We start from the raw sequence: 24,110 nt of genomic DNA, 5'->3' as shown, positions 1-24,110 counted from the left end.
TTGTAATGGTTGTAGAATAGAACTGTTGGAATTAATACCAAGAGTTAACTTGTTTCACTGCCTGAAGGTGAAGAAGAAATGAGCCATCGGCCTCTTTTAGGACAAGGATTAGGACAAGAAGAGCAGGATCACAGCTGTAGGAAGAACTGTGGATGGCACCAGCAATAAAAGGAACATCCTTTCCCCTTCTCTGCACGTGATGCCCCAGTCAATTTGCAGCTGCTCTGAGGCAAAGCTTGTGGCCTGGTTTTCCTGCTGGCTGGTTACTGAAAGAAGTCCAGAGGAAGGAGAGTGCTGTATGGAGAGCATCTGTGCCCCTGCTTTCCGCAGCAAGGGGCTGTGCAGGTTTGGGCTGTGGCTCAAGGGTTGTAACCTGCCCTCAGGTTTTCCAGTCCCATGGCGCGGAGAAGTCTCCCTGGGAGGGGGTGGGTCACTGTGGGTGTTGGGAGTTCCCTGCTTTCAGTAGCACTTTGCCACCACTGCCTGCTCAGAGGTTTGGGGTTTTTCTTTGTAACCCCTACACGCAGCACGAATAATAACACCAAAGCAGCCACGTGAAAAACCACTTGAGAAGAGACCTGCTGCCGTAGTACTGCCAGCACAGGTCACAGCTGGAACCCGATCCATGGTTAGGGGTGCCTAGGGAGCAGGTGAAGCGTGAAAAGGGACTCACCAAGGGCTGCCAGCTGTAGGAGCAACCTCCACATGGAAATGGCCCTTGCCTGCCTTCCCCAGTCCTTGCCTCACCACAGAGCAGAATCTTCCCTGGCCCCTCCTACGCAGAGCTCCCCTGCGAGGTTCTTGGAGAGCGGCTGCGCGTTTCTGCTGTGACTTTTCTTCGCAGATTTTTTTTTTTTTTTTTTTTTACGTGGGGCAGAGCGAACTTTGGTGTGTGTTCAAGAGAATAATAAAGATAAGAATGAGCAGTGCCTTTGAACAGCAAAGAGACAAGATTAAAAAGCTATTGACTGTAGTTCAGCAGTGTGCTGATACAGATTGGGCTGTTATTTACAATCAGGTCTGTGTTTTCTTTTCAGTAATGAGGAACAATAAGGGCTGCTCCATTTGTGGGGCTTCTTGTGGTTTCTTTTTTAAGGCACCAAGACCCTGGAATGCTGACAGAGAATCTAATAATAAAGACCAAAATACATGATGTTTTAGCCCAGACTTCTGGCCTATTGGCTGTGTCTTGGGGTTTGTTTAGATGTTTCAGGAGGCATTGGCTTTGAGACAGACATATTTTTTAATAAAAACAAAAGTTGTACTTTCTGGATGTCATGATTATAAATCAGCTTCATGGTCTGTCCCCATTCTGTTGGTATTGAACCTGGAGCTACAGCCTGAACTGCATATGTACAGGAAGAAAACAACACCAAGGTATTTCACTCATCATGTTTTGAGACAATAAAGTTGAAGCCAGTGGGAATGTTCAGGAACCCTGCAGGACAATCACAGTGCCCTTGGAGCTGAGCTGTGGCTGTGAGCCACAGGCTCTAAACACTGTGGGTGGTCAGTGGTTCTGCAGCACAGGGACTGACCAGCTCTGGCATTGGGATTGAGCAACTTGTGAGCCCAGGATGGAGCTGAACTAAGTCTAACTCCATCCCTCCAACTGGAGAGCGATCATATGGAGCTGTAAGGAGGCACCAAGCTGTGAGTATGCAAGAGAGAGGCAGGTACCAGCCTGTGTCTGGCAAAGGATTTATGAGTGGTGGAGCAGGAGCTGAGCAAGAATGGCATGTGTGAGTGATGACCTTTGTCATGCTGGGCCCTCCTGCTTCTGCCATTGTTGTGCAGTGAGTTCTGGGGCCACACATTCTCCTGTCCCTGGCAGCATGTCCTGCTGGATTGCAGAACACCATGGGCTATTCTGTGCCTGGGACTCTGAGCTGCTGATTTTCCAGTTCCTTTAGGTAAAACACTGAGGGCTGAGAGTGCTTCAGTGTGGATTTTTGTCTGCCTGTGTCCCTAAAATGCTTGGCACAGGGACAAGTTGGCCCTCCCCATTCTAGAGCCAATATCTCCAGCATGGAGCACCAAGGCTAAAAGGGACAGGAGTGTTACCTTCAGAGTTAAAGGCATCCCCCAAATACCTTGGGGCTTCCTTTTTTCTTTCTGGCAACCAAACAAGAGCTCCCTTCTCCAAAAGAGAAGATTTGTTGTCCTTGTGCCACAAGACACAGCTCTGTCAGGGCACAGTGACACAACAGGTCCTGCAGTCAGTCGGCTCTGCCCCCTCTCAAGCAGAGAAAGGACTGTCCTTCTCTGTCCTGTGTCTGTCTCTGACTCTTTGTTTATATTTGCATGAGAATTTGCTTCTCTCTGGACTATGGATCTCTGTACAGCTGAGGACTTTAGGGAAATCAGGAGGGTGGGACATGAAACTCCAGCTGACTCCATATTTCAGCCACTCTGCTAGTAGGTTGTTTTCTGCTTATCTGGCTTTTTTAAAGGGGATTTGCTAAGAGTGTTTCCCTTCTGATTTGCGTGGCTAATATGCATGTCCTGCTTTTCATGCAGCAATTCCTATTTTTCCTTTATGGCTACCTGCAAGGCAACAGTGAGTAATCCCAGAGTGAAGCTGTGGCACAAGGCACTTAAGGAGTGCAGGTTGTGAAAGAGCCATGATGTGGCATCAGGTTCAGAGCTCCTGCACACAGTCTCTGGTCCTCTCTCCACATCTTCCTTGGGTGCTGATACATCACTGCCTGGATAACAGAAAACCTGCTTGGTTTGCTGAGGACATGGCCTGGACAGAGAGGTGTGGAGAGAGCCAGGTGACAAATGTCTGCTAGAGAGTACCGAGAGTAGCGTGCAGAGAAGGAAGGGGTGGGCGGAGTCCCGGATAACAAATACAGGAAATTAGTTCAGCACAACCACAAGTTCACAATTGTTTTGGGCCTCCTCTCCTGTACAGCCCTGGAGCTGAACAAATGCTGGTGCATTTGCAAGATGAAGTCAAGTTTGGAGTTAAAATCCCAACATTTTGCTGCTGGCACTGGAAAGTTGAGCTCCAACAAGGAGTTGCCACGAGCATGGGAAGGAGATGTGGGTGTTTGGTGGTGCTCAGTTCTGTGAAAGAAAATGGCTCACAGGCAAGAAGGAGCCATTTTAGAAATTCCCTTGTAGAAAATAGGCAAATCATATTCCTTCCCTTCCCTCCCTCCAAATGCTCTGGGATTGAACAGGTTTCAGAGTTACCCCCTTGGAGAGGTTATTTTTCAAAATAAGAGACAGCAGTCAGATGATCCAGAGTTACAACCCACCCTGTCCTGTTTTTCTTAAAGATGCCTGTTTGCTACAGCTGTGACAAAATTGCCAGTGCTTCAGAAATTAGGAAAACTGAAGTAAAAAAATTCTGCAGTTCCTTATAAAATGTGTATTCAGCTCTGTGTGTGACGTGGTGCTGAAACCTGAAAGAGCTGAAACCTAAAGGTGCTCTCAGATTCCAGCTCCAGTTTAACTTCCAAGTCTGATCTGCTCTAACAATTCTAGATTGTGGATTTGCCCTGTTTCTAAAGGAGAGCAGGTGCTCTGACAGCTCCCTGTTTGCTTCGACAGGGATTTGTCCTGCACTTTAGATAAGGGATTCCTGTGCTTTATTCTAGGAATGGAAATTTTTATCTTCCCATTATAAATAGCACCATCAGTAAAACTCTAGGATACCTTGGATACCTTGGCTTAGTGACACCATGCATAGGAATGCAGAAAATGATGAATAATTTAAAGCATCCTATAAATACTTTCATATGGTGCTGCAATCCAAGTACCTCTAATCGGATGAGCTTACACTTAACAAAACAAGTCTCTGGTGAGCTATTGCTGTAGGGTACTGGAATTGCTATGGAAAAAAACACTACTACCAACTGACAGCAGCAGAAGATGGGGCTTGGAGGGGAAGAAGCCAACTCTGAAGTGACAGGAGGTCCCAAAAACTGGGTGTCACACTAATACACTTTCTAGTGTGTGTGTGTTTTGATAAAATCAACTGGTTACACACCTCTGGCACAAGCAGGCCAAACCCTCCCCTGCTTGTTTGCAAGTCCAGCCTGAAGTTTCAGAAGAAATTTCTTTAAGAGCAGTCTCCAGCTTTGACTTTTTCAGGCTTGTGCAGGGACGTTAGTTATGGTGATTTTTCCCATGGAGGATCCAGTAATGCAGACTCCAGAATAAAGATAAAAAATAAGGAAAGCCAAGGAAAGGAAGATTGCACTAAGCACTTTTGCAATCCTTGAGATGCTTTCTGTGAATCTGAACTAATGTGTGTACTGGGGTCTGGTTTTTTTGGGTACAGTTTTTCCTCATTCTCCAGTTACTCCCATGTGTTCTGTTTCTTTTGCAGTCCCTGAAGGTCCGAGATGTTTTTGACTTGGATCACCCTTCCAGCACCTTCCTGCTGAAGAACCTCACAATTGTATCTGGTTCTGATATGGTTGACCTCACTTTCCATAACTTTGTGTCCTACAAGGAGAATATTTGCAAGGTATCAGGGCCTGAGGTCTTGGAAGTACTGGGAACCTCTAAGGATTGGAGCATTCAGTGGGGAGCAGGAAAGGAGAGGAGGAGACATGATAATGTAAGATAAGAGTTTAAACATAATGCTGATCTCTTTCAGCATTACTGACAAGGTTATAAACAAGCAGGTTTATGTTCCAGTCAGGTGTGGTATCTCCAAAGTTCTAGAAGCTTCTGCCCTGCACAGAGAAGGACCAGTAGAAGACTGGTCATTGTTGTGTTTTGTATGGATAAACAGGCAGCTGAGAAGTAGAAAAGTTTCAGCACTTAGTGTTTATAGGCAGGAGGAGGGTGATGGAGTCAAGCCCACAAGTCTCAGACAGAATAAGGGGTAAGAGTTTTAAACTGGAAGACAGTGGATTTTGATTTGGTGTGAGAAGAATTTCTTCCCTGTGAGGGTGGGGGGCCCTGGCACAGGTTGCTCAGAAAAGCTGTGGCTGTCCCATTCCTGGAAGTGTTGAAGGTCAGATGGGGCTTGGAGCACCCTGGGATAATGGAAGGTGTCCCTGCCCATGGCAGGATGTGGCACTGGATGGGCTTTAAGGTCCCTTCCAACCTAATGATTCCAGGATTCTGTGCCCTTTCCATGTTTGCTGTGTACTTCTTGGAGCAGTTCAGTAGTGCCCAACTGCCTCTGCCCTGTTTGTTCCAGGACTGGGCTGAGGATATCATGGCCATTGCCCGGAATCCCCTCATGTACAACGCTCCCCGCTTCACCTTCCTAGAGAAAATGTAAGTCCTTTCTGAGTAACTTTTTTCTCTGAAAGAAAAAGTTTCCATGTCCTGCTCTTTCTGACAGTACTTGAAAAAAAAAAAAATACTTCAAAGCATCCAGGTCCCTTGGCAGCCTCCAGACCAAGGCCTGTGTCATGCCAAGGTTAAGCTGATGGTCTGTAGGACCCCGATTTTCAGTTCAGACTGAAACTGTTAGACTGTTTTCCCAATTACGTTTTTCCTTTCCTCTCACTTAGTAGGATCTCATAAGATGGTACAAATGCATTTTTGTAATCTTGTTTGGGTTTTTTTTCACAGTCTAGTGAAGCTGAAGTTGCAGCTGAATGAAGAGGGAAAGATTCCTGTCAGGAAGTGAGTGTGGATATTTGTTTCATTGTGTGTTCAGACTAGAGGCAGAGCAACTGGTGAGAGGATGGTTGCTCAGTGGCTCCAGCTGTCTGCTCTTCCTGCACCTAAGAGGAGAACATTCCCTCTGTGTCCAGGCCATGGAAGTGCTCCTGCTGCATTGCCATAGATGACACATAATTTGAGTCTGGAAAGGAGACTTTGTGGCTTTCATCTACAGCAAGAAATGGCTTAAATAGCACAGATATAATTTCCTGCTTGTTGCCAAGAAAAAAACCAACAAAACAAAGTAACTTTGGTAAAATTCTGATCACAGATGATTTCACAAACCTGAGCTGATAGGTGGATGAGGTGTAGGATTGTTTCACTTTCCTGTAAGGAGTTCTCCATCTGGAGAGCTCTTTGCTGGACTTCCCAGTTCACCTGCAGCAGGACTCCCTTGGTTTTCTTGTCTCCCTTCTCCCTGTGTGAGCACTCCAGTCCTTCCCCACTTCCTCCATCCCTCAGCCTTTGCTCTGGATGTGCATGAGAGTGAAGCAGCCTCTGGGCCAGTGTTAGTGCAGAACAGATGGAGATTTGTCCTTCCCTGTCCCCAGCTTGGCCTTGTGAATCAGGTAGGGCTCCCATTAGAATGGGAAACAAAGCCCAGCCTGTCCCTTCTCCCCTGCACTATGTGGCATGAATCTGGAATTGATTTTGTGCCATTTAGTGTCTTCCCAAGAAAAATTGCTCCAGGGCTGGTCCTGTGGTTCCTCTGTGTTGATTTAGCTCATAGAATGACAAAAGGCAGCACTGCCACGTTGAATTCCCTTTTGGGTCCATAAATTACCTTTTGTTTAAAGAATAAGAAACTGCAGACAGTGTATATGGGAAGTTCTGAACCACTCTACTCTTGGTCTGTGCTGTGTTACAGCATCACAAGAGGTGAGCACTAATTACCCCAAATAAATACAGACTCCAGGGTGTCTTGTAAAGTAGAGCTGTGCTGGATTAGGGCTGTGCTGACTAAATGGGCTCCTGGAGGGCTGAGCTTTATTCAACACTAAACATTTTTTGTTATTTGTTTTCTAAACCACCAACCAGCAGAATTTCATTGTCAGAAACCAGAATATTCATCAAAAGGCTGTTAAAAATGTGTAGGTCTATAATGAATAGCACACTAGGGAAGAATGCTTTGAATTAATCTTTAAAATGCAAGCAAGGTAGCATTGCTGCAGGAAGAAACCAGCTTATTCCTCTGGAACAAGCCAGAAAAAAATATCTCATACAGGTTGTACCTCTCATCAGTGCCCATTTCTTGCAGAATGGTAAAAATGCAGACCATTAAATAGTCCACATTAAGAGCAAGGTTATAAAAGTACTCAGTACTGTAGGGTAAAAAAATTCCAGTAAAGGCTATAGGTAAACATAAGGCTTTCAAAACTCCTAAAATTCTGAAAATTCCACAAGCATTTGCCTTTCCTTTAAATATGTAAATCCCTCTGGAATCATACCAAGGCTGCTGCAGTTTTGCCTTGCAAAGGGCGGTGTTTGCATGAGCTGCTGCAGTCCCCACCAGGCACTCCCACCTGGCAGCACAGAGCACTCCTTGTTCCCCTGTTTGCTGTGAGCACCTGTGACTCCAGGAACTTAGCAGAACTGAGGCTGTTAAGTGCCTCTGTGCACTTATAAATCCACGTGGATTTATCCATGGTGGAGACCATGGTGCTGTTGACAGGGATGTTCTGAAAGGAGGGGAAGTTCAGTTATTGTTACTTCTCCACAGTACCATAGGAAGCACCTCCAAGAGGGGCAGAAAAGGACAGGAGAGGGATTTTGAGTGACAGGGCTCTTACAGAGTCCATTGCAGAAATACAGGACTTCTGCTTTAAATCACTAGTCAAAAAATGCTGTGTAGGTTTATCAAACCCTCAGTAGGTTTATCAGTCCCTCAGTTACTGCCCTGGAAAAACACTGTCTTTGCTGGTTCATGCTTACAGTTGTCTTGCCTGTCTCCCTTGCTGTGTATGTGGAGTGTCCTGCACTGCCTGCAGCTCCAGCCCCCCAACCTCTGTCCTGCCCCATGGTGATGTTTGTTTTCTTGTCTGGTCAGTATTTTTCAGATGTTCCCTGCAGACAAGAAGAGGGTGGAAGAAGCATTAAGAGCTTGTCATCTGCCAAATGGCAAGGTAGGGGTTTCTCTGGGTATCCAGAAGTCTCATGAGCTTGTGAAAGATCTTTTTCCCTGCCCTGACTGGGATGCCTTTGGCTGTGAAAAACCATCAGCCAAGATGCTCACAGTTGTTTACCTTACCCTACCACTGCCAGGCTTTAACTCTGGCCTGCTGGCATCAGCTCTTAGTGTCTTCCAGTAACACTCGTGACTCCAGCACGTGCACTGTGTGGCACAAAGAGCAGCAACACCTGGCCAGATGTTCCAGTCATTACTGGGGTTGTCACAGCCAAGTGCTGAGCTGTGGGTGTTCATGACAAGTAAGAGCTGTCCCGGGTTTGTGGTCCTGACACATCTCCATTGCATTCTCAGAATGATGCCATCAACCCTGAGGACTTCCCCGAGCCGGTGTACAAGACGTTCCTCATGAATCTGTGTCCACGGCCTGAGATTGATGAGATATTTACCTCACAGTAAGTTTCCCTCGAGCCGCAGCCCAGAACTTGGTCTCTTGTGGCAAAAGATAGACAGGAAGGAGGAGATTTAGTGTCATGGGGTTTGTCTGGCCTTAGGCCTTAGAAGGGCAGGATCCCAGGTCACTTAATGCCTTCACTCATGGCCTGAATAAAAAGGATGAGACCGCAATGTGCTATAGGACCCTGAAATACATGGGCTCAGAGGGAGGATCAACCTGAGGAAGGATCAACTCTCCTATGTGAAAAGATTTCTGGGGTAATTCCCAAGTCTTACCTCTGCCCCTCTGTGATTCTCTCACTGCAGCCATCTAAAAGCAAAGCCCTACATGACCAAAGATCACCTGGCAAAGTTCATCAACAAGAAGCAGCGTGACACCCGCCTCAATGACATCCTCTTCCCACCAGCCAAACCTGAGCAGGTGCAGAGCCTGATAGAGAAGTATGAGCCCAGTGGGTTTAATGTCCAGAGAGGTGAGTCTTGTTCAGCTCAAAGCTCTTGGTGTACAGGTGGGATGACAGAGCAGAAGATCTTGTGCCCTCTGCCATCCTGCTTCCCAGGGGAGCAGTCAGCCTGCTTCCCACAACTCCCTGTTGTTCCCACAACTCTTTTTCCACCTCCAAAGAGGGGCCAGAACCGTTCTATTTGGCGACCCTGAACAGCTCTGTTTGCCATGCAGGGCAGCTGTCTCCAGAGGGGATGGTCTGGTTCCTCTGTGGCCCCGAGAACAACCTGATCGTGCTGGAGAAGCTGATGCTGTACCAGGACATGACCCAGCCACTCTCGCACTACTACATCAATTCCTCACACAACACCTACCTGACAGGTAGGGCTGTGCCAGGGCAGGCACACCCAGGGACAGGGGAGGGACACAACCAGCCTGGCAGATGTGTGTGCCCTGGGGGATTTGGGGCCTGGGCTGACTCTAAATGCTGTGTGACATGAAGCAGTGTCACCCTGCAACCGAAAACATCTTGTCAGTCTGCTGCATCCACCTGCTGAAGGCTGGCAGAGACTCCTGTTGCCCCTGTGTGTGCAGGAGCTGTCCTGTGTGAGTAGCTAACACTGAGCCTCTCTCCTGCAGCTGGCCAGTTTTCTGGGACGTCCTCTCCTGAAATGTACCGGCAGACACTGCTGGCTGGCTGCCGCTGCGTGGAGCTGGACTGCTGGAAGGGCCGGCCCCCGGATGAGGAGCCCATCATCACCCACGGCTTCACCATGACAACTGAGATCCTCTTCAAGGTAGTGAAGAGCTTTCTCCATGGATGCTTTCCCCTGCCTGCTTTTAGACTGATTGCTGAGGGAGCCAGATGGCTGAGGATGTTTGAGAGGAAAAGATTGATGGCGAGGTGACAAGTGAATGAATGTGTGGGTAGAAGGAAAAGTGAACAGATAAGCACTAGGTTGAGTTTGTACAATTTTGGAATGGGAGGAGTAGGAGAGAGGTTGATAGCTAGATGAAGATGGATGGATGGATGGATGGATGGATGGATGGATGGATGGATGGATGGATGGATGGATGGATGGATGGATGGATGGATGGATGGATGAGGGAGATGTGAGAAGTCAGGCAGAAGCCATGGAGAGATGGCTGAGCAGAGGTGTGTGTGTACATAGGCTGTGTCACAGGATGGATGCACAGAACATGGCAGGAGGCTGGGGGGTTTATAGACAGAGGCACATCAGAGGAGTGAACAGGATGCCTTTTAGAAAACACAGTCAAATGAGTTAATCTTCTGGTCTGCAGCAGGTTTCTATGGCTGACTGCCTCAAGTGGAGGCTTTTGGAAGAACAGGGTTCAGTTTCTTCCTAATGACCTGAGTGTTGGAATGTATTTTGTGGAGCAGCTGGCTTCCCTGAGGATTCAGCTCCTAGCCTTTGGAAGCACAGCACAAAGCCAGGCAGTACAGGGCATTTATCCACAGCTTGCAAGTTACAAATAAAGGCATCACATTGACTTTTTTTCTGCACTTCTTTACACAGCTGCTGCCAACAGGTAGAGGCGCTTTAGATGTTTTTTCCCAGCTCTTTATTTTTCTTCTGTATCTTCCCCCCAATTCCCACACTTCACTATTACTAAAATATTTATGTGTGAAGAGGAAAAAACAACAAACCAAAGCAGTCCTTAAGGTCAGAGGTATTGTCCTCAGATGCAGTTATTTCCAAAGCCCTGTGGTATCACTGCTACTTTTTGCACAGCAGTTCACTGCAGATGGAACAGAAATAATGGCATTTGTAGCTGCTGTAATTGCAGAGTGCTGCTGAAGCCTGGGACCGTTCCTCAAGGAAATTATAACCTGCTAACACAGCATGTGCTGGGTTTTGGTTTTACATAACACATGGTCCTTCCTTCCACTACAACTCCTGTGGCCTTTTAGTAGCATTGTCTGAGGCTTTTCTTGAGAGCCTTGAGGCTTCTGTGACAGACTCCCAGTGGTCCATGGAGGAGCAGCTGTGGCAGCCTCCCTCCTTGCTGAGGTCATGGCTGATCCAGGATTTGGGATGATCAGGGGACTCTAATTGCAAAGGAGCAAATGGCACTTCTTTACCAATTAGCAGGACCAGAAAGGAAAATAGTGGAAAGTTTGTGGCAGTTTAACAGGGGCTTGGGGAAAATATTATTTTTTCTTACATCATTAATGCCGAAAAGGTTTCCATGGTATTTGCATTTGAAATGTCAGCACAGCTGGTAACTGAACACTCCAGCTCTCTTTGCTGCCAGGCAAAAGGATTTTATAAGCAGCAGAAATGATAGAAAATTGGGCAGGTTCAGAGGTAAGTATGGATAGAGTTTGCAGTGGTTTAATGTGGTGCTGCACACACCTTTCTGTGCCAGTTCAAGGTGCTTGGGGCAGGGGTTTGTCCCTCTGTGGTGCCAGTTCAAGGTGCTTGGGGCAGGGGTTTGTCCCTCTGGCCACACGCTCTCACGTCCAGTGATGTGTACCTGTGCAGCAAAACCAAAATCTCACCTTGTTGCATCTTCAACTTCATTTTGGTGCAAGCTGTTGAGTTTAGCTCAGCGTGGATCCTCTGGAGCTGGAAATCTGGGCAGGTGTGAAAAAGATGACACTTCTCACCTTCTTACTGGGAGAAGTTTAGTGACTTTGAAAGGAGCTCCTGAGAGACAGTTATGGAGTCTGTTCAGTGGGAGGTCAGCTGTGTCTCTGTTATTAATGGCTGCTGAGCTTCTCTCTGACCATGGCCTCTCCCTCAGGATGCCATCGAGGCCATTGCAGAAAGTGCTTTTAAAACATCTCCGTACCCTGTGATCCTGTCCTTCGAGAACCACGTGGACTCGTGAGTATTTGGTGATTGAGAGAATTGGCTGCTGTGTCCAGAGCAGAAAATACACAGGCAAGGGCTGCTGGGTTTTAAGTGAGTGCTGAGCTGAAATTAAGTATTAATTGAGGTTTCTGAAGCAACTGAAGGTGGGTCAGAGCTGAAAGGTGAGCCTTAACCTGCAGAGTGAGGTGATCACAGTTGTGCAGCCTTTTACCTTAGGATTACAGAGTATGAACATAGGAGTTGGCTTGGGAATGGGACCTTAACATCTGCATAGCTGAGATGGTTTTCTGGATAGAGAACATGGACATCTTTTGTTCATGCCAAACTCTGATTTTGGGCATTTGCTTTCCTCTTCACTCCTGCCTGATCTCTCTTAGGCCGAAGCAGCAGGCAAAGATGGCCGAGTACTGCCGAACAATTTTTGGAGACATGCTGCTGACAGAGCCACTGGTGAAATACCCGGTATGAGGGAGCTGGGGCAGGAGGCCACTGGTGAGGCCTTTCTGGAAAACTTGGTCACTCCTGGTGCTAGGAGGTGCCACAACAACAGATACAATGCCATGGACATGGATCCTGGTTCATAGATACAGGTGGAAAACTCTTGTTTAGTACTCTGTCACCTGAGGGGCTCTGGGCACTGAGCTCTGGGTGGCCAAGGATGTACCAAGGGTACCAGGTGTGTAATCTATGTGACACTGATCCAGCTCTGTCTGCCAGCACTTGGAAACAGGAGCAAAGGCCTAATCCTGCTTCTAGCCTGGAAATATTCCCTTCCAGGCATAGGTGGGCAGGTCAGTGTCATGTGCTTGCAATAGCTGAGGAAAGCTCCCCCTCTGCCTGACCTCAGTCTTCATCTTACCTGTACAACAGGTATTTCTGTGGCCCCAGTGACACCTTTGGTGACACAACTGCCCTGCCAGGAGACATGGTTTTAAACATCTGAGCAGGATCTGTGTTCTGCAGGGCACGAGGCAGATCCTTGGGGTGCACAGAGGAGGGATAGCTGAGGCACCTGGCTCAAGCATCTGTTAGAAAGCACTGAGACCCAAAGAAGAGCTGGAAAGAAGCAGTGAGCCAGCAGCAACTGCCCATTGTCCAGTCCCATGTCCAGGCAATAGGAACAGAGGGATGAGGGGGGGAACAGTTCAAGAGATCAGCTAAGCTATTTACAGGCCTTTGTTGTCTGTGCAGTCTGTCACATGTCCTTGTCTTGAGCCACCTCCTCTGAGATATTTTTTAAATCTGCTGCAGGCAGTGTTTAAATCTGGCCTGAGTACTGAGGAGGGACTGAGGATCTGGGATATAATGAGAGAAGTAGGTGGAACGGGAAGCCAGGGGTATGTGGATGCCTTCAGGCCATCTAGGTGTTTTTTTTAGCAGGATGGGTGGCTAGGCAGCATGGCAGAGCCTGAGAGGTGCAAAATGCTGGTCTGAAACCACAGGTGAAATCTGAGGAAAAATCTGCATTAATTTAGCTGGCAGATGGAGGAAGTTAGGAGTATAGTGGGTGAGAGATGTGTCTGTGCACTGGCAACTGGCCAGGGGGACAGGAGAGGTGAGTGTTTGAATTCTGTGATGAGGTTTATCTGTTACAGCTGAAGCCAGGAGTTCCTCTCCCAAGTCCCAAGGACCTCTTAAGGAAAATCTTGATTAAAAACAAAAAGAACCAATCTATGTCTGAGAAGAGGCAGAACTCTTTGAAGAAAGGGAGGAACGCAGAACCAGAAACCACTGAGCAGCCAACCTCTGTGGATGCTGAAGATACTGGTATGTCCGAAGGGAAGGGGGAATAATAAAACTGATGGGCAAAGCCTTCTAAATCACTCAATACTTGGTAAGCTTGGGACAAGCCAGCACTAGTCATTAAATCAGTTATTCCAAGCAGCAGCAGAAAATTGGAAGAGAAATTAAATCTTCAGAATGCTTTGAACACTTAGTCCAACCAAAAGAGAAGATCATTTACCTGCCCATCATCCCCTAGTGATCCACTGATACACTCTGGCTTTTGGGTTGAGGGAAGGGGAATAATTTGTTACTGCTTGTAGCTCTCTGATAACCACAAATTCAGTACAGCCTAGTTCTTCACCATGAGGGCCTTGGAGGTTCATAAAACCTTCAGCCCCTTTCTCCTCCCTTCCTGTCACCTCCTGGGCTCAGGGCCCCTGTGGTAGAACAGTCCCAGTCATGGTAAGAACACATGATGTCATGTGAGGACAAGGTGAACAGCAGAACACCTGGAAATGGGCATTTGTTCCTGAAAATATATGTGACCTAGGAGGGGAAACAGCCCAGTGATTGTTGCTCCTGAGTGTGAGGGGAGTCTGCAGCAGGAATGGTTTGGTCTCTTGGGTGTGCTCATCCTCAGTGTACCAGTTCATGTTCGGATTTGGCCAGTAAAATTGTGGGATTCTTCCCCTCAGTGTTCCAGCATTACTTGGTGGTGAGGTTTGGCAGAGCTCTCCACTGCCAGCAGCCTGCAGGGTCCTGTCTGTGTCCTCCTGATCCATACCATTGATAAGGGCCTGTGTGCTTAGTCTGGGCAGGTGATGTGGCTGAAGAGGAGCCAGAGGAAGAGGATGAACAGCTCAGAAATCTGGATGAAGAGGAAATTAAAAAGATGCAGTCAGATGAGGTACTGTCACTGTTGGTTCTTTTCCTTTTCTGTTTTGATTTTTGCTGGCTTCCACTTTTCTCTGGGGCCTCACCCTATTGAATAGAGATGAGCCCGAAGTGCAAAGAGGAATGAATCTGTGGGGGACTTTCCATCCCCCACAGGGCAAGACCTTTGCAGTAAAAACTGAAAAAGAAAAATTTTGTTGCAAGCATAAAGAATGTGGCAGAGGAGTTACTGCTGACTGTGCATGATTTGGAGATAACTGTTTGCCTGGGGGTGTTGGAGAGGCTTAGCCTTGACCCGAGAAATTGTTACTGAAAGTGCTGCTGCTGAAGGAGGGGGGAGAAGATCAGCATTCCCTTGAATAAAAGGTCTGTTTCCCATTTCCATCTCCCTGGTATCCTTTGGAGAGGAGGAGAAGCAACATCCTTGTTTATCCCAGACTCCACGTTCTGAGGGGTCAAAGAGATCCTGGACTTCGTATATCCTCCCTGGAACCCCTCCATGTGCCTTAATTCCATTTTTGCCCAGCCACATGGAGATCCTGTGCCCCTGCCCCACCATGGAGCTGTAGGACTGGGGAGCCAAAGAAACTGGAGCACTCTGGTCAGGGCAGCCGCCAGAGCTCTTTGACTGGGAGGCCCTGGTGCAGTTTGTTTCATCTCCAGGGAAGGTCTCTTCATTGTTCCCTTTTGAATTGTTCTCTGCTCAGGGCACGGCTGGTCTGGAAGTGACGGCGTACGAGGAGATGTCCAGCCTGGTTAACTACATACAGCCCATCAAATTCAACTCCTTCGAGGTCTCTGCCAGTAAGTCAGCCTCAGTCCCTTTGGAATGCAGGCCAAGTGCTTCCTGCCTCTGTCAGTCCCCCGTGCAGAACGGGGGCTGGGCGTGCCTTGCTCCTGAATGCAATCTCCTGTTTCTAGAGAAGAACCGGAGTTACGTCATCTCTTCCTTCACCGAGACCAAGGCTTATGATCTAGTGAGCAAGTTCCCCATGCAGTTTGTTGAGTATCCTTTTGGCAGCCCTTTCCCAGTGCCACTGGGTGCTTGGAGTGTGAGGGAGATTCTTGACAGGATGCATCCTACTGTAGCCAATGTCAAGGCTGCCAGATGCTTGTCCTTAAGTGAAAAGTGTATGGACAAGAAGCCTGAGCCTCCCTGGGGTCTTGTCTGGAAGGCTCTGAGTATTTGGTAGCAGAGCTCCAACAGTTTTTATAATGGGAATATGCGGGCTGGCCTCAGGGCACAACAAGAACAGTGTTTCCTATAGAGCCTGTAGATACAACAAATGGCAGATGAGCCGCATTTACCCCAAAGGCACCCGGATGGACTCCTCCAATTACCAGCCCCAGATGTTCTGGAATGTCGGCTGTCAGATGGTGGCACTCAACTTCCAGACCATGGGTGAGTGTCAGGGTGTGCTCCAGCCTCCGAGGAGGTGAAGTCAGGCACTGCTGATCCCCAGGTGCTCCTGGTCTCTGTCTCTTCCTTTTCTGCCATTTCCCTGGTCATTGTTCCAGGTGCCTTTTCCCAAAGTGCTGTTCTCCTCTGATTTGATCTCCCACAGGCCAACAGCACTTTTCCATGCCCAGCACAGACCTGGCATACACACATGCACTCATATGGACTGCTGTCGCCTTGTGTCCGGGCACTGTCCCTGGCTGTCCTTTTCCACGATGTCACACTGAATCATATCCATGAGGGCACCTGCAGCTCCAATCCCCCAAGCTGCTACCTCTACAAGGAAGTGGCAGAGCTCCATCTGGCCACAGCACTGACCTGCCTGTGCCATTGTTTCCAGGATTTTGACCTGACCAGGGAGGAAAGGCCTTTCTTTGCTGCACAACCAGCATAAGAAGGAAAGAAAAGCCTTGAGAGAAAGCTGTACCTTACCCCTCTTCCTTCCTCAGAGGGCTGTGTTATGTATAGAGCATAGGAGACAAAAGGGAGCGAGTGCAAGGTTGGTTCTGAAGAGGATGACAGTGCAGGCAGGTGCAGCAACCACCAGGCAGTGTCCTCAGTAGTGTCAGACAGAAGATGGCCTCAGAGGAGGCCCAAAATGAAATGGGGAAGGAGCAGAGGAGCTTAGACAGTTACTTATTCCCACCCAAAAATAGCAGGTGCTCCTTAAAGCAGGTTTTAATTTAGTTCTGCCCATGACTTAAGGTGCAAGCACAAGCAAACCACTTCCCTTCCTTACAACAGCTGCTGTAATACTTTTCCCTGTAGGGTGCTGAGAGGCTTAATTAGTTTTCAAGATGGCTTTGCAAGCCACGGGCTGGCAGGGGCTGGGAGCTTCCGGCAGCTTTCAGCTCCCTCCCAGCACACAGGCTGCCTGTCCCCCCAGCCCTGTCTCACTGTGTTGCTCTGCTCTCAGATGTCCCCATGCAGCAGAACATGGCCCTGTTTGAGTTCAACGGGCAGTGTGGGTACCTGCTCAAGCACGAGTTCATGCGGCGCCCCGACAAGCAGCTGGACCCATTCTCCGTGGACCGCATCGACGGGCTGGTGGCCACTACTGTCTGTGTCACGGCAAGTACAGCCTGGGCACCCTGTCCTGTGTCACCCAGGGGGACTCTTAGTGCCACATGAACCCACGGAGTCCTGTGAGAAAGCGTTACTGTGGCAACTCCCAGGCTTGTCACTATTTTAAATTAATCATAATCACATGAAAATGGAAAATGAGCATCTGCCGTGCAGAGGGAGCCAAGGCTGTGCTGGTAGGGAGAGAGGAAGTGCTGAAGCAAGAAATAGAGGTGAAGGTAAAAGAAGAGCTGGAGCAGAAAAGCTGTTTTGGAGTGGGAGAGTGACTTTAGGGTGAAGGAATGGGGGGGTCCCTCCGTTTTATTCTTCCCAGCAGTTGCTAACTTGGTTTGTGTTGTTCATAGGTACTCTCTGGTCAGTTCCTCTCAGACCGCAGCGTGAAGACCTACGTGGAAGTGGAGCTCCTTGGGCTGCCAAGGGATGCCAAACGCAAACACAGAACCAAACTGACCTCCACAGCCAACTCCATTAACCCTGTGTGGAAGGAGGAGGCTTTTGTTTTTGAAAAGGTGAGAACATTTGATAGTAATTTAGGCAGAGAATCCTTAAAGCCCCTGATGGCCATGAGCACTGCCTTGGCAGAGGTCAGTGCCAGCAGAAGGGACTCCCCTCTGGAGACCTCAGGCCTGGCTTTGGACACTCTCAGGTAACATCCAAACAACAATATCCAAAATGACTCTGCATCAGAATTTCCCAGAACAGACAAGGGGTAGCTGGGAATGGTTCTGGAGATAACAGGCATCCAAAGTCTCCCCTCTATGATGCCCTCTTCAGACCAATCAGTTTGGAAAACTTCCAGCATCAGAAAGGAACTGAATTTCTGTGGTTTAACTGTCAATAAGAAACAGCCAAGCTGGAGCAGTAATGGAACCAGTTTTCAGTTGTGCCAGAACATGGAAGCTGCCCTGTCTCTCCCTAGGAATTCAGAGATCACCAATCCAGATGCAGGGCACAGGAAAGATAAGTCAAGTATACATTATACAATTCATCTGTCAGGCACAGTATGAAGATACAGATATTTTCAGCCTACTTGGCTAAAATATCTTCCTTTCAGAAACACTCTGAGGCTTCACTCCTGCCAGAATAATTTTGAATTCATTTTATGGCACAAGAATACAGGGAAGGAGGGAGTCAAAAGCCTTTATTAACAATGTTACCATGTTTGCTAAATTATCCTTCCAGTTCATTCCAGTGAGTTCTTCCTGGAAGCAGTGGTTTGGAGGGTTTGTTGGCCTGTTTTTGTCTTTAGGTAACCTGTGACCCTGGGCAGGCTGAGAAGACTGTTTGGTGGAGTTTCTGGGCATTCAGCTATGATGTCTATGATAAACTGTGTCCTTAAATTACAAGGATTACAATTTCCAGATGGCAATGCCATCCTGGAAGAGATGGAATTGTTAGGTTGGAAGGAGGATGCTGCTATCAGGAGTGAGGTGAGGACACTGGTGCCTTACTCTGCTTTTCCCTTAGATCATGATGCCTGAGTTGGCGTCTCTCAAAATTGTGGCTTGGGAAGAAGGAGGAAAGTTCATTGGCCAGCGTATCATTCCCATCATCGCAATGCACCCAGGTAAATCAGTGGAAATTTCTTCAGCTTTTGTGCCCTTCAGACCTGTCCAGTGGGAGCCATAAAGACTGTATAAGCAGCTGCATACTTTGCTCCTTAATCTCCATGCTCATAGGCAGAGGAACCTTGAAATCCATCTTGTTACAGCTTTGGCTTTATCCCATGATATACAGGCTCCTCCTGTAAAGAGGAGCCTTGGGCTGCTGGAGCAGACAGGGAGGGACAGGATGCCACCAGCTCAACTCCCTCCCCTCTGTGCCCCAGGCTACCACCACGTGTGCCTGCGCAGCGAGAGCAACATGCCGCTCACCATGCCTGCCCTCTTCGTGTTCCTGGAGATCAAGGACTACGTGCCAGATGCTTGGGCAGGTAGGGAGTGCTGGAATGTGGGGGTAGTGCTTCTGGCCTCTTCCAAACTCTGATTCAGAAGTATTTTTCCAGCATGGGAAGTGCTTTCCTGCTGCACCCTCAATTCCTTGTCAGGGTGGGACTTGAGTGCATGCCAGCATCCTGTCACAGCCTTGCTGCCTTGGGAAGAGCGTGGAGGCTCCCAGCTGTGCCTGGTTCCCACCTGAGGTGCAGTGCAGGTGGAGCAGGCTCCAGGTGTGGAATGGCTTAGCCCTACCCTTGTTCAGAGGCAGGGAGAGGTTTCCTTGAGGGAGTAGGTGACATCTCTCAGGGGTTGCAGAGATCAGGGGCTTTAGGGAGGTTTTAGGAGTGATGCTCTTCCCTATTGGAAGAGAAGGGAGGTTCTTGCTGGTACTGAGAAATGGGGACCTTCCTTTGAGAAGGGTCAGAGCTGGATGTGACAGCAGCCCCACCAGAGGGATGAACTGTTATGACCAAACCAGAGTGCAACAGCATCAGCCACAGGAGCTCTTGTGAATACTTTTCATGTTTGCTCTCTCCCCCTCTGTGTTCATACAAATGAACCTTATTCACTGGGGAAATCCTGAGAAACTTGATTTATCACATTTTTATTAAAAAGATGAGGTTTATACAATGTTGGGCTGGAATTGGAGTAAGCAGCTGTGCAGGTGGGAAAAACCTTAACCTGGCCCTGGCTTTTGGGAGCAGAGTTCCCAAAATCACTTCACAGAGCTACCCTGAACATCAGTTGTGAGCCATGGCCTTGGACTGGCACTGAGGGGAAGGAGGTTCCCTTCCTCCCTCCCTTGTGCTGTCAGGGAGACTTTGGTTACAAGCAGAGAACACAAACTATTCCTTCTTCACAGTGTCCTGCACTGGGCAGGGAAACGAGTCCATGAGTTGTTTGCTATCCAAGCTAAGCCTGCTCTCTGTTTCCAGATCTCACTATTGCCCTCTCCAACCCCATCAAGTTCTTCAACCTGCAGGACAAACGCTTGATGAAGCTCAAGGATACCTCAGGGGAGGTGAGTTTTTCCAGGTTCTGTTCTCTAGAGCACCTTGCATGGATTCAGCTTGAAATGATGGAGTTTTCATTTACCTCTGATCTTTGTTTTAGAAGCCTGGCACACAGACAAACCTCTCAACTGCTGAGACTAATGGGGTGACAGGCTCCACTAGGAAACCCAGCATTCCTCTCTCTAACAGGTCCACAGGTAAGTTTCCAAGAGTTTCCAAGCATTTAAGCATCTTGGCAGTTTAATTAATTCTTCTGTACTGACACCAACATCCTTCACACGGGCTGTGTTCTGGTGAGCTCTCCTCTGTCCATTTCCAACCTGGACATCCAAGATGGGACATTAACAGGAACTTCGTTTGGGATTTCAGGAGCAGCAGTGTTCACCAAGGATGAAGCCGTGTTGGAAGTAATGCAGATTGCAGGTAACTCCTCATGCTGGTCACCTGGGCTGAGGCCCTGCCTGTCATCTTATATTTCCACATTAAAAAGACTTGTCCCAACCCTTCTTGGTGTAGCCAGCACTAAAGATAAATCCCAGAAATCTTGGGGCTTCAGGACAGGTTTCCTTCAGCACAGCTACACTCCCTGTGCAACATGTTGTTCACCTGCTTCTGGGTGCCTGAATGCAGTGTGATGCCAATTCCTTCAAACACGAGGCCTAATTGTGCCTCAAAACTGAACTGAAGGCACAAGAGGAAACCTGTTTCACTCAGGATATATTGACAAATTACTGTTATGTACATTGCTTTCTTAGAAGTTATTCCTAAAGAAAAGGGTTTGCCAGGACAGAATATGTACCTGGGGAGAGGCATCCCAAGGTGTGGAGCAGAGGGGGCTCTGGTTTGGATGTCATAATCCAGGCACTTGTATTGGAGCTGTATGCTCCAGTTTCCCCACTCCAAGCCTTGGGATGCAGCTGGCACTGTTCAGCCTTTTTATTTTGTGTTTCAGAGCCTGAGACAATCACCCTTGCTGAGCTGCAGCAGAAGAAGCGCTTCCTGAAGCTGCTGAAGAGGCAGGAGAAGGAGCTGAGGGAGCTGGAGTGGAAGGGAAGCAAACAGAGGGAGGAGCTGCTGCAGAAATACTCTGTGCTCTTTTCGGAGCTGGCCTGCCCTGGGGGCAAGAAAAGGACAGTACGCACAAGGAAAACGCAGAAGAAGAGGTAACCACAGTCTGGGGTCACCTTCCCAAACCAAAACAAGGATCCCCAGGGAAACATGGCCTTCCCTTCTCTGCAGGAAGATGGAGCAGTGCAGGCATGTGCATGTCCCTGGGTTGCTCTCACTGAGGGTGGGTAGGAAGGTTGGGATTGTATTGGTGTGGCGAGAAGCAGCATGGCCCCTGTTCCTGTTCTGCAGGAGCGTGACCCCAAGTGATGCTGGTACCAGTGCAAATCCTGTAAGAGCAGCAGAGAGCATCGATTGCCACTGGCTCGTGGAGCTGAGGGAGAGGCTGGAGAGGGACCTCATCCACCTTGGGGAGGAGCACCACAATCGCATCCGAAGGAAGAAAGAGCAGCACGCTACCGAGGTGAGGGCTGCGAGTGTCACCTGAAAACGTGTCCTGGGACTGCCCCAAAAATCCCAAGTTACTCATTAAACTGAGCTTGGGAATGTGGGCCCAGGACATACCTGACACATGCACACACCAGGTAACTGAGAATGAAGACATGAAGCTTATTATATGTCTGCTATTTTTTAAAACAAGAGTAGCATTGCCCTGGAGCACATCATGCTCCATGTGCTCCAGCTCTTCTGATGCCTTAGCACGGAGTTAATGTGGTGTTTAGTGGTTTCACACCTTGCCAGGTGCCACCTCTCCGGGAGCCCAGGAGCTGGGGTGATGTGGGGGTGGGCTGAGGGCTCACCAGTGGCACCATCAGAGTATGTTCTGCTGTTTGACTTGGTGGAAGTCAGAGTCCAGGTGAGGGGAGTCCTGCAGGCTGAGCTCAGCCAAAGCCAGAAGGAGCCACAGTGGTGCCTGGGGACAGAGTGCAGGCCATGGGATGGTGGTGATGGTAAATCCAGCATATGCTATCTGTTCCAATGAAAGGGGAGCGATTCCAGGCTTGGGAGGCATTTTCCCATTAGTGTTTTCTGAAGGAATTTGCACTGATATATCTTAAATCTTCAGTTCCCTGGTGCAACTTGGGCTTGACAGGCCTCTTGCAAGCTGTGTAACACTTGGGCACTGGCTCACCTGGGAATCAGGTTTCTTACCTGGGAGAGGAGCCAGGGATGAAACCTTCCTGTCTCACAAGTGTAGCCCACTGGCACAGTGGGGCCCTGCATGTACAGCTGAACTCACTCCTGTGCCAGTGTTTGCACTGAGCCTCGGGGTTTCAGAATTTGTTGCTCCTGGAATTCAGTGCAGGGAGGTGTACAGCTGGCTTGGGTGCAAGTGGATACAGATGAGGTGCAGTGTCTCATCCTGCTTTGTTCCCTTTTGGTCTTGTGTTCATCCCTTAAACAGCAAGTTGCCAGGATCCTGGAGCTGGCCAGGGAGAAGCAGGCAGCTGAGCTGCGGGTGCTGAGGGACACATCAGAAAGGTAAATATGGCAGTGGAATCACAAACAATGTCATGTTCTGCTCAGGCAGCACTTTCTGCTGGATCTCACAGCTCTGCTCTGCAGCCAGGGAGGGAGGATGGTGAGAAATTGAGGCAGGGGGATGTGACAGGGGATCTCACACAGTGGTATGGGGGAAGATGCCTCTTGTGATCCCCAGAAGAGTGTTCCTGCCATGAGGCACCAAGCAGGATACAGTGTTCCATCTGCAGTGAGCAGCCTGGAGCTACTGATGGGGAAGGATAGGAAATACACTGCTGGTCCCTGGCTGCCACCTCTGTCTCTTACAGTCAAGACCTCACATTAATCCCTTCCAGGGATCTGCTCTATCTTCTAAGTGAATTGAGCATCTTGGCTCCAGTATTTAAACAAACTGGTAGAATCAATTGACTAGTTTCTAGCCAGCCATGTATCCATTTGTTCTTACAAGAACTTTGTCCTGAAGCTGGAATCCTCACTCATTCCTACTTCCCATTAAATGCTGTCTCAGTCTTTAGTTGCAAATTCATATAAAACTGACTCTTTTTGTGTCCTGTACCAAGTCAGAGTCTCTTTACTCAGCTATTCAGCATATTCAGGCAAGTCTAAGGAAACAGGTGAGTAGCCAGGTAATGGTTTGCTGACAGTGGGATGTCATTAGTACAGTCACATCTCCCTGGCTGGGAGAAGCTCCAGAAAGATTTCAAGATCTGCAGCAACAGGCAGTGAAATGGCAGTTCAGTTTAGCAGGAATAAATATACAATAATGTGAATGGAAAACCCTGGCCACAGCCCATCAGTGCACTGGTTTTGGCACGCAGGTAAGAGATCTTCAGCTGCCATGGATGTTCTTCATTCCCAGCTCTGCAGTGGCCAAAGTGGCAAACAGGATTTTGGGAATTGTACAGGGAAATAAAAAAAAGATTGCGTCAGCCTTGTGCCACTGGATGCATCTGCATAGAGCTGTCCCCTTCTCAGTGTGCCATCTCAAACAAATAAAGTCTTTGAAAGGACAAGAAGAACAGCCAGCACTGGGGAGGAATTTGTGCACAAAAAGGGATTAAATGGGACAGCTAGGAGAACAGATGTTTGAGGGAATGTGACAGGAATGTGTAAATCATGAATGGTCTGGAAGAGGGAAGTGATTGCTCGCTGTTTCTCAGTGGAAAGAAGGATGGGACATCCAGTGAATGTCTCAGGTGTGTCTGTCATATTGTGTGTAAATTAAGTGCTGTTTCTCTCACAGCAAAGAGCAGTGAAATCCAAAAGGAAAGGTAAACTCTAAAGTACAAGTGACATCATGGAACATGATACCTGCATAGATACTGGAGGATAGACTGGAAACTGGGAAGGTGGAGGAGGGAAAATTTCCTGTACATTTGTTCTTTCTTACACTTGCCTTTAGCATATGCTGCCTCCACTGCTGGGCCAGGACATATCCTGACTCAGGACTTAAAATATCCTTGGAGACTCCAGGCCTCCTGCTGCACAGTCTCCCACATTTGGTGTTTCTGGACAGTGAAACATTCCAGAGGGCTGTGGATGGAGGACTGCTCTGCTGCCTGGGGCTGGTAACCAGGCTGTATCTCCTCTCTTCTCTCCACAGCAACATTAAAGACATTAAGAAGCGGATGGAGGCAAAGAGAGTGGAGCGGGTCCAGGCCATGCTGAGGAATACCAGTGACAAGGCTGCTCAGGAGAGGTGGGGGAGTGGATGTTCCTGGGCTCTGCCCATGCAGGAGCTCCTGCTGACTTGGAAGATGAGAAAGTAGAATTTTGCATCCAGTTATTTGCCTTGTGGCTCAGCCAACTCTGAGTGGTGTTTTGGTGTTTTGTTTGTCCTTTGTAGAAGTACAGCAGCTTCTCTCTGTGGTAGGACAGGGTGGGGATGTAACACACCTGTTGATCACTATAGAACTGATCAATCCTGACAAATGTGTTTTATG

General features: G+C 48.4%; 1 protein-coding gene across 1 annotated transcript in view; it reads left to right on the top strand.

Moving 5' to 3' along the window:
* Positions 1 to 24,110, top strand: part of PLCB2 (phospholipase C beta 2) — a 34,699-nt gene that overhangs the window by 8,591 nt on the left and 1,998 nt on the right. The window contains exons 4-29 of the mRNA XM_036384901.1: positions 4,343 to 4,483; positions 5,168 to 5,247; positions 5,548 to 5,601; positions 7,688 to 7,763; positions 8,120 to 8,220; positions 8,528 to 8,694; positions 8,901 to 9,047; positions 9,306 to 9,463; positions 11,436 to 11,518; positions 11,884 to 11,968; positions 13,102 to 13,273; positions 14,041 to 14,138; positions 14,833 to 14,929; positions 15,047 to 15,131; positions 15,403 to 15,527; positions 16,501 to 16,655; positions 17,012 to 17,176; positions 18,135 to 18,234; positions 18,496 to 18,600; positions 19,540 to 19,625; positions 19,718 to 19,814; positions 19,987 to 20,040; positions 20,570 to 20,780; positions 20,977 to 21,148; positions 22,091 to 22,167; positions 23,771 to 23,866. Of these exons, the coding sequence (XP_036240794.1) occupies positions 4,343 to 4,483; positions 5,168 to 5,247; positions 5,548 to 5,601; positions 7,688 to 7,763; positions 8,120 to 8,220; positions 8,528 to 8,694; positions 8,901 to 9,047; positions 9,306 to 9,463; positions 11,436 to 11,518; positions 11,884 to 11,968; positions 13,102 to 13,273; positions 14,041 to 14,138; positions 14,833 to 14,929; positions 15,047 to 15,131; positions 15,403 to 15,527; positions 16,501 to 16,655; positions 17,012 to 17,176; positions 18,135 to 18,234; positions 18,496 to 18,600; positions 19,540 to 19,625; positions 19,718 to 19,814; positions 19,987 to 20,040; positions 20,570 to 20,780; positions 20,977 to 21,148; positions 22,091 to 22,167; positions 23,771 to 23,866 (2,987 nt within the window). The remainder of the gene's footprint in view (positions 1 to 4,342; positions 4,484 to 5,167; positions 5,248 to 5,547; positions 5,602 to 7,687; positions 7,764 to 8,119; positions 8,221 to 8,527; positions 8,695 to 8,900; positions 9,048 to 9,305; positions 9,464 to 11,435; positions 11,519 to 11,883; positions 11,969 to 13,101; positions 13,274 to 14,040; positions 14,139 to 14,832; positions 14,930 to 15,046; positions 15,132 to 15,402; positions 15,528 to 16,500; positions 16,656 to 17,011; positions 17,177 to 18,134; positions 18,235 to 18,495; positions 18,601 to 19,539; positions 19,626 to 19,717; positions 19,815 to 19,986; positions 20,041 to 20,569; positions 20,781 to 20,976; positions 21,149 to 22,090; positions 22,168 to 23,770; positions 23,867 to 24,110) is intronic.

This window comes from Molothrus ater, chromosome 6 (assembly GCF_012460135.2).
Source record: "Molothrus ater isolate BHLD 08-10-18 breed brown headed cowbird chromosome 6, BPBGC_Mater_1.1, whole genome shotgun sequence".
In the NCBI taxonomy this organism is placed as follows: Eukaryota; Metazoa; Chordata; class Aves; order Passeriformes; family Icteridae; genus Molothrus; species Molothrus ater.
Note: the sequence above shows the minus strand (reverse complement) of the source record. Positions and strands in the feature narration are given on the sequence as shown.